The following is a 9,685-nucleotide window of genomic DNA, read 5'->3' as shown; positions in this document are numbered from 1 at the left end:
TATCTAAGTGTGTAGTATTGTATTCAACACTTGAATCTTGTTTGTGGAAATAATCATATTTATAGTGTGGATTAAATACCTTGTTTTGCTTATGTATTGAATGATTTTTATCCTTTTATGAAGTGAGGTATTGCTACTTTAATCATTCTTGTTCTTTAATGTTTCCAAAGGGATTAGCTAACACTAGGACTCGCCCATGAACTCCGAATTATTTTTGGGAAAGATTATTTGGGGTTGGGAAAGATTAATTAACAAGAACTTGAGGCTTTAACCCTCATTTTATAGATTCTACCTAGGGATATGATTAAACTACTTTTAGCCATATCCGGGTGCGCTTAATCTCCTAATTGTTTTAGGGATAATTCAATTTGGAAGTCTTATTAGTCTTTGGAAGAAGCTAATATAGAATTATTACCCGTCGCTAATTAATATAAACTCGCTCATATTTGTAAAATCATGAAATACATTGGATCGTTACTTGGGTGTAATTTCCGATGTATCCATACTTGTAGCCATTGATAATTTTACTTGCTTTCTAGGTTAGTTTATATTTCCGCATTTAGGTATAAATATTTTATAAAAACAATTCTAAGTGTTTGGCATTGCATAACAAGTCATAATTCTCTTATATTCTTAATCGCCTACATATTGTTCTCTGTGGGATTCGACCCCGACTCATAGTTGGGTAAATTATATTGCATGCGACCATATCCATTTACTTTTTAGTAGTGGATTTGGACGTTATCAAAATTGGCATCATTTCCTGGGAATAATTTGGCGTAATTTAGGTTTTTTGAGAAATAAGCGTAAGTGCTTTGGTCTAAACTTGTGAATGTTTGTGTAATTTATTTTTCTTACCTTGGTCCATTTTTCTTGTTTGTTTCTTGCTTATTTTGGTAGTTTTGAAAAATGACATCATATAATGAAAATTGGTCGGATGATAGTTTTTCATACTTTGATAACCTTGTCCTTATTGTGGAGGGCCATACTCGTGGCAAAATTGTTTAAATTCTCCCGGGGGTGGATTGTGCGCATAATCTCAAACCATGAGTGGAGTATTTGTGATAAGTGTGGTCATCAAAATGGTCATTGCGATGATTGTGATTATTTGTCCTTCCCTTACCAAAGCCTCCGCTATGATGATTCTACTTTTATTGATGAAACTGATAGGGCTATGTAAATGGAAGAAGTTGAGCATGGTCAAAATGGAGAGATCAAGCTCAAGTTAGAATGCCTAATTGAACGAGAAAACAAAGAACAAAGTGCCTTGGAGGAGCTTTTGAAAAATAGTCTCCAAAATAACTTGGAACTTGAAAGGTTGCACTCACAAATGGAAGAAATTCTTGAAGCTTTAGAGGTCCAAAAAGCCTCGGATGTTAATGATAGCCAAGCATTTTTCTTAGATGTGGAAGCCGAAAATCCTTCCTTGGTGCTTGATCAAAATCAAGAAGAACTTTTTAATGCTCAAAATGAGAAGATGATGCTCATGTTGGAGACCATTCTTGCAAATGAGGAGAAGCACAACTTTGCATTCAAGGACTTTAAAAAAAGCTTGATTCACAATGATGAACATATTCGCACGTTGGAAGATCAAATAAAAATATTGGTTGAGGCTTACTATGCCCACCAACTTGCGAGTGTGGAAGGAAGTCAAGAAGAGTCCGATTTCGAGGAAGAAAGTGAGCTCTAATTTTGAGGAATCAAGAATTGAACATCCAAAACCGACTCCATGAGTGTTAGTGATGCCAAGAAGAATATGGAACATAAATGAAAATATGGTTGAAATTGATTCTAATCCGGGGGAAAAAGAGGATGTCAAAATCCAGGAAGAATTGCAATTTGGAGGGTTAATGTCACATTCCAAACATTTTTCAACATTGAAATTGTGTGGTGATATGGGAATTGAACTACACGAGTCAATGCGGGATTGCGAGGAGGAAAGACAAAGGTCATACATTTTACAATTTGAGGAACAAGAAGGCAAAATGACATTCCTCACATGAAAGCCAAGAAGTGCAAAATGAAGAAATTAAGTCTTGGCTTGATCACCTACTTACCACCCCCACCGCTCATGGTTACAAGCTTGATGCAAAGTTTGGTGCCCAATTCATATCGTCCAAATAGTGAGAAAAGTGGTAAAGTTGTTTTGCGTCATGCAACGACGTTAAATACGACACTTGGTGGGAAGCAACCCATCGTTTTCAAAAGTTTTAGTCATTTTTGAAATTTGCTTTTCTAGAATAGATTAGAATATTATTTGTAACTAATCTGCCAAGTTTTAGATTTTTTGGAGTAGATTTGAGCAGGTCGGAGTGGTCCAGAGAGCCAAAACCTGTAGCTGCCAGAACTGTAGAACTGTAAAAGACTACTCTTCGCGTTCGCATGGACCTTTTGCGTTCATGTAGGTTTATCAAATTTTAAACCTTCACATTTGTGATGTCTCACTCGTATTCACGACCTATTAGAAGATAACATGCTTCGCGTAGGCAACCCATCCCTCGTGGACGCGTATGGTCGTGTAATTTAAAATCCAAAAGACTACTGGAAACGAGAAATTCATCCATCTTTGCTCACACAACAGTTCCCTCTACTCCTTAAGCCCCCAAAAATCAAATCATCAATAATCTTCAAGACTTTTGTAATTTTTCATCTCCATTCATGTATGTGATTTCCTCTCTTCCCTCTTGAATCATTCTTCTCTTTCTTGGTGTGAAACAATAAAATAACAACCATGGTTGATTGGTTCTTAGGGTTCAAAAATTTGTAATCTTAAATGTCAAATTCTTGTGTGAAATTTGTTGTGCTTGCTGGATGAGGTTGGTTGAATGTGAGTGTTTATTGTTGTAGAAAAATTTGGGCAAGATCTGTACTTAAATAGTCTAACAAATGAACAAAGAATATAGGGCACCCCAACTATTTGAAGAAAAGCCTGAAAGATAACAAGGTCTGGGCGAGGAAAATGACATTCGCGAACGCGAGGGTCTTCTCGCGAACGCGAAGGCAAAACACTGGGGCAGAAACTTTTTGACCTTTGCGAATGTGAAGGTCTAATTGTGGGCAAAAATTTTGCTCTTCGCGAACGCGATGATCTGCTTGCGAACGCGAAGAGCAACCACTGGCAGTCCCAAAATTGGCCAAAAATAATAGCTTCACACAGCTTTGCTCAGGACCTTTTTCGCCCATTTCTTTGGCCTAAATACTTCCCAATATATTGTTTTAAGTGTCTATATGAGCTTTTAACATTGTTGGTCTATTTTGTAGGTATTTTGGGCATAATATGGATTTGGAACACAATAAAATTGAGCAAGAATATGTCTTTTGAGATGAACAAGAGGAACCCTTTGATCATGACGGGTTTCTATCTGCAGCATGTGAGCAAAAATATGATGAACTCTTGTCAAAGACCATCGTCCGGGAAAGAGGCATAAACTTGGAAAAGGTCAAAGCTAAAATGCCAGGCTTCTACACTAGGTTGATAGAAAGCAGGTGAATTTGTTTTGCCTAGCAACCAAATAATGCCAACCACACAATAGTTTTGGAATTCTATGCAAACGCCTTGAGAACCAACTTTCAAGGTGCCTTTGTTACTACTGTGCGGGGCGTGCAACTCCCTTTCAATCCTGAGATAATCAATGGTATTTTTGGCCTTCCCAATACTGATAATGAGGTCCGTAGAGACAGAGCTAAAGCAGTAGGAAACCAGTGGCTAGTGGATAAGTTACATGATGGGGTTACCCCGAAGTGGATGATAGTGCACAAGGGAGATGATTCTCTTGATTTCACGGCTGAGGCAAAGACATGGCTCTCTATTATCTGTGTAAGAGTGTCGCCCTCTACAAATGATATTGATGTTACACTAGAGAGGGCACTAATTATTGCTGCTATTTTGGATGGACTGCCTGTGAACATGGGAGAGCACATTGTTTGGGAAATTGAGGAAGCCACTCATGGGAGGTCCAAGAGCCTATTCTCCCCATCTTTGATCATTCGACTATGCTATGATGCTGGGGTGCCTAAATGCCCAAATGATGTTGAGAAAGGTCCTGGAAAACAATGATCCATACTTTGCTGAAAAGGGGACCCAGTGACAAGCAGAAAAAGAGGAGAATTGATGTTACTTCCTCTTCATTTGGGCAGTTCTCTAAGGCCACCCTTAATCCCGTCGGATCCTTTACACATGCATTAAGGTCCTTTGACCCCATGGGACCACTCCAATCCGGCCCTCACACTATGTGCCACTTATCCAGTCAGATACATGGAGTAGATGTGCCTATTAGGAAGCTTATAGCTGGCCTTCCTACTGACCCAGCTGGGGCTAGCACATATACTAGAGTTGATGCCCCACCATCCATGGAGGATGTGGTCAAAGAGCAAAAAGCAATCACGGGCAAGGTGGAGGCCATTAACACTAGGTTGGAGAATATGAGTCGCCGGCAAGGAAAGATTGAGAAGAGGCAGAGAAAGTTCATGGAGCATGAGAAGAAGAAAAGCAAACTTCTATCCAAGATGATGCAAAAGCTTAGTACATTTTGTGGTTCACATGAATCGGAGGTTGATGATTATGCGGATTTGAAGCTCAAATTTCCCACCACCTCTAGCTCCGAGTGATGCGGTTTCAGGGAGCACCTCCTTCTTTTTATCTTGTATTGATTAGTTGCATTGAGGACAGTGCAACACTTTAGATTAGGGGTGACTCATTTAGATATGATAGTTGTATGCAGAGCATGAACAATTTTTTTTCCTTTTTTTTTATGTGATAACTTGCGAGATTGGTCGATGTTTTAGTTTATTAATTGTTATTGTATATTCATGTGATGTGTTATATTAGTATGTTTACTAGCTTCTTGAGTTTTAGTTTTATATATAGTATGTTTCAGTGACTTGAGGTTTACTAGCTTCTTAATTTTTTGTTTACATACTATGCTTTATTTTGGTGGCTATATCCTTGGTTTTATTTGTACCACGGTTCTTTTTCTTAAGAAGCAAAAATTTTTTTGAACCAGGTAATTGTTAGTAAATTTTTATCAACTTTTCCCGATGATTGATAGATAGACGACTTTCTTAAGGGAATTAGTCTTGTAGTTTAGATATAGCCTATGTTAATTTAGGAAGAATAAAGGGTTTGAGTTGGGGTTTGTGCCCATTGGCCAAGTTGTGGCTTGCTTGGTACCAACATGTTTTAAACATCGGCATATGAATTTTTGGTCATTGAAAAAGAAAAATAATTGAAGTAAAGATCATTGTCATGACTTTTAGACTCAAATTTTGGCTCTTTGATTCACTAAATAGCTTCCTATACTATATGTAACCTTTTTGAGTCATTGGTTTCAATTGGATTTTGGATTTGTATTCTACTAGAGTGTTCATGTGCCATGTGTGGTGAGATTTATTGTGAGTTCTTTTGCATTATTTGTAGTCTAGAATTTGCCCAGAATGTGCTTCAAGGAGAAATCATAGACTAACTTGGTTTGAAAAATGATATTAGGCCTTCCTTGGACCGCTATTGTGCCTTAAATTTCTTACCCTTGAATATTTTCCCTAATCAACCCATTTTGAGCCTTAAACCTTATTCTTTGGCAACCATGTTACAAGCTTTAATCATTTGTTCTTTATTGATCTAGCTTTTGGCATCTTCTCCCTAAGTAATTTCAAAGTGTAAACATAGGATAAAAGCCTAAGTTTGGGGGTGAATGTTGGAAAAGTTCTGATATGAAAGTTGCTAAAAAAGTGAAAGATAATAAAAAAAAAAGAGTGAAACCTTCCTTGATTTTGAAAAGGAAGGAAAAAAAATAAGAAGTTGTAAATAAAGGGAAGATTAGGTGTGGAATGAAAAGTGAAGAAAGGATGAAAAATGTTTTTGAAGGAAGTGGGCTTTGATTGTAAATTTTGTAGTGCTTGGGGAGGTTTTGAGTCACTCTAACCAAAATTGTGCCCTACCTTAACCAAAAGCCTAAACTACAACCCTTTAAGTCCTAATTGATTTTGAACCAAGTTGTCTACATTAGTGGAGAAATATACGAAGGACAATCCTATGGTACTACTTGTATGCATTTGAACATCTTTGTGAGAGAGAGTTAATTCTTTCCATTTGATATCTCATTATTGTTTTGAATTTAGATTTATGAGTGTGGGATTCTCTCTTAAATGTGAGGGTACATGAGATTTGAGTTGTGAATTTAATCCCATTTTTAATTATAAGTAATGACCAAAGAAAGTTAATTGTGATAAAGAGGCAAATTGTGAAGCTTTAGTGTCATGACTTGATTGCTAATTTGATTTGCATAATGTTTGAGCACTTGAAATGTAATGAAGTTTATGAGAAGTGTTTGGTAATTCATATGCTTTGGATTAATTGTTGGTACCAATCAAAGTCATGTGTTTGTGCTTATAGTAGACCTTTTTGTCTTGGCATGATATGGATGCACCATTGAGTTAAATACATGGGAGGAGATTTTGTCATTTTCATTTCTTGAGGACAAGCAATAGTTTAAGTTTGGGGGTTTGATAAGTTGGTATTAAACCTATATTTTTTCTATACTTTAGTGATAAAATCGTGTGTTTAATATCATTTATTTCTATTTTACAGGTTGTATGTGATTTAGAAGTAATGGTGAAGAAACCAAGTGAAACCAAGTCAAAAAGAAGCTAAAATGAAAAATGGAACCTGCTAGTGATTTACCCTTCGCGAATGCGAGGGTCCAACGCGAATGCGAAGAAGCAGGAGACCTTCGCGAACGCGAGGTACCCATCACGAACACGAAGAATTAGAACTCAAACCTTCACGAACACGAAGGATCAAATGCAAACGCGAAGCCTAAGGAAAACAAACCTTCGTGAACGCGAAGGAATAGTCGCGAACGCGAAGAAGAAACTGGGAAGTTCTGGAAATTTAAAACTTTGACCCCAAACCATTTAATACATAAATCAACTCATTTGTAGAGATCTTTTGTCTTATTTTCAGTCTTAGGACTAGAGAGAACAAGGTTGTCATATAGGGTTTATGCACTTACACTTGGATTTTGAAGATTTGAAGATTGTGGTTAAGAACTTCTTACTCCTTTGTACTCATTTCTTCATTTCCTTGCTTTGTATTGAATATCTAAGTGTGTAGTATTGTATTCAACACTTGAATCTTGTTTATGAAAATAATAATATTTAAAGTGTGGATTAAATACCTTGTTGTGCCTATGTATTGAATGATTTTTTATCCTTTTATGAAGTGAGTTATTGTTACTTTAATTATTCTTGTTCTTTAATGTTTCCAAATGGATTAGCTAACCCTAGGACTCGCCCATTAACTCCGAATTAATTTTGGGAAAGATTATTTGGGGTTGGGAAAGATTAATTAACAAGAACTTGAGGCTTTATCCCTCATTTTATAGATTCTACCTAGGGATAGGATTGAATTGCTTGTAGCCATATCCGGGTGTGCTTAATCTCCTGATTGTTTTAGGGATAATTCAATTGGGACGTTTATTGGTCTTTGGAAGAAGCTAATATAGAATTATTACCTGTGGCTAATTAACATAAACCCGCTCATATTTGTAAAATCATAAAATACATTGGATCGTTACTTGAGTGTAATTCCCGGTGCATCCATACTTGTAGCCATTGATCATTTTATTTGCTTTCTAGGTTAGTTTACATTTCCACATTTAGGTATAAATATTTTTAAAAAACAATTTTAAGTGTTTGACATTGCATAACAAGTGATAATTCTCTTACATTTCTAATCGCCTACGTATGATTCTCGATGGGATTCGACTCCGACTCATAGTTGGGTAAATTTTCTTGCATGCAACCGTGTCCATTTACTTTTTAGTAGTGGATTTGGACGTCACCACTAATCTACCAACTGACTCAAGACCCTTTATCTAAACCTACCTATATGTTGAAGAATGGAGTTCTATAGAGGAAAGGAAGGATAGTAGTGGGAGCTGATAAAGAGTTAAATGAGCAGATCTTGCACTTTTTATATGATAGTGCAATTGGAGGGCACTCAGGCATGATAACAACGTTTCAGAGGATCCATCAACCGTATTATCGGAGGAAGCCAAAGTCTGATGTGTATGAACATATCAAAAAATGTGAAACCTGTCAAATGTGTAAAGGAGAAAATGTGAGCAGCCCAAGGATTGCTTCAATCATTGCCCTTTCCAGAAAGAGTGTGGCAAAAAATTAGTATGGACTTTATTGAAGGCTTACCTAAGTCCTTTACTAAATCAGTAATCTTAGTGGTGGTGGACAGAGTAAATAAATATGCTCACTCCATCAGTATGAAGAATCCTTATACAGCAGCTTCAGCCTACATGGAAAATGTTTACAAACTACATGGCCTACCCCAAACTATAGTGACAGAGATGTGGTATTCTTAAGTAAGTTCTGGCAATCTCTCTTTGAGGTACAATGAGTTCAGCTTCATCATTCAACAACTTACCATCCTCAGTCAGATGGGCAGACTAAAGCAGTGATCAAATGTGTAAAAGGGTATCTCAAGTAAATATGTAATGACATCCCAAATGATTGGACACATTGGCTAATCCTAGCGGAATGGTGGTATTATACAACATATCACTCTGCCGCTAAGCTGACTCCATTTGAAATTCTTTGTGGGCAGAAGCCACCGACTTATATGCTCAATGTCACTTATAGCCCATTGGTGGAGGAAGTTGATAGAAGTCTGCAGGTAAGAGAAAGTACCATCATACTTTTGAAGCATCATTTGCAGTTAGCACAATGAAGGATGAAGTCACAGGTAGACAAAGGAACTGTCTGAGAATTTGTAGTGGGGGATATGGTCTTTGTAAGGTTGCAACGTTACAGGCAAATGTCCTTAAAAGATCACTACTATCACAAGTTGAGTTCTAAGTACTTTGGGCCATTTCAGGTGATGAAACAAATTGGTTCTGTAGCCTACCAACTGGATTTACCTGTTCATGATAAGATCTATTCCACCTTCCATGTATCACAACTCAAGAAACATATTGGAGCTGGCCTTGTGGTTGCTGAACTACCAGTTGCCCTATCACCTCATGGGTATATTATCTTGGAACCTAAATCAATTTTGGAATCCAGACTTGTGCCTAAAGGAAGAAGAACTGTGATACAATTCCTAGTAAAGTGGTTCAATTGCCCATTAGAAGACAACACTTGGATGGATGCTCATAGCTTTAAACAACAATTTCCTACCTTTGTCCTTGAGCACAAGGACTTTTAGTTTGGGGGGGGGGGGATTTGTTATATACCAAAATAGTTAAAGGCAATAGGAGTCATTGTAAGTAGTTAGTAAGGGGCATAACAGTCTTTGTACTCAGAAAGTTAGTTATAATTAGTTGGGCGACTGAAGGTAGTTAGGAGTTGCGAAGAGATCATAATAAAGGGAAAGCACCAGCTGAAGAAGTTATGTTTGAAGAAGTTCATAGGTGGATAGATAACAGTTCACCTGTTAAATAATCAAAGATTATATGTACTTAACAAGATATCACAAGAATCAAAATAAAACTTAGCTATGACTGTAGGCCGTAAGACGAGTAATTGCTATCAAAGAATATTTTTCTTGAGTATAATAACCAATACATCTAATTTTCATAATTATTAGTATTTTATTTTAAGAATGCAATTTACATGTTCAAAACAAAGCAATAACAGTTACAATACATAATTTTTATAATTATAAATATTCAAA

General features: G+C 36.8%; 1 protein-coding gene across 1 annotated transcript; it reads left to right on the top strand.

The window, feature by feature from the left end:
• The first annotated feature begins 8,794 nt into the window (after positions 1–8,794).
• Positions 8,795–9,217, top strand: LOC142165352 (uncharacterized). Its single transcript, XM_075223924.1, has one exon. The coding sequence runs from the start codon at positions 8,795–8,797 to the stop codon at positions 9,215–9,217; it is 423 nt and encodes a 140-aa protein (XP_075080025.1).
• The last annotated feature ends 468 nt before the right edge of the window (positions 9,218–9,685 follow it).

The sequence above is a fragment of the Nicotiana tabacum genome, chromosome 10, assembly GCF_000715075.1.
Source record: "Nicotiana tabacum cultivar K326 chromosome 10, ASM71507v2, whole genome shotgun sequence".
Taxonomy (NCBI): Eukaryota; Viridiplantae; Streptophyta; class Magnoliopsida; order Solanales; family Solanaceae; genus Nicotiana; species Nicotiana tabacum.
Note: the sequence above shows the minus strand (reverse complement) of the source record. Positions and strands in the feature narration are given on the sequence as shown.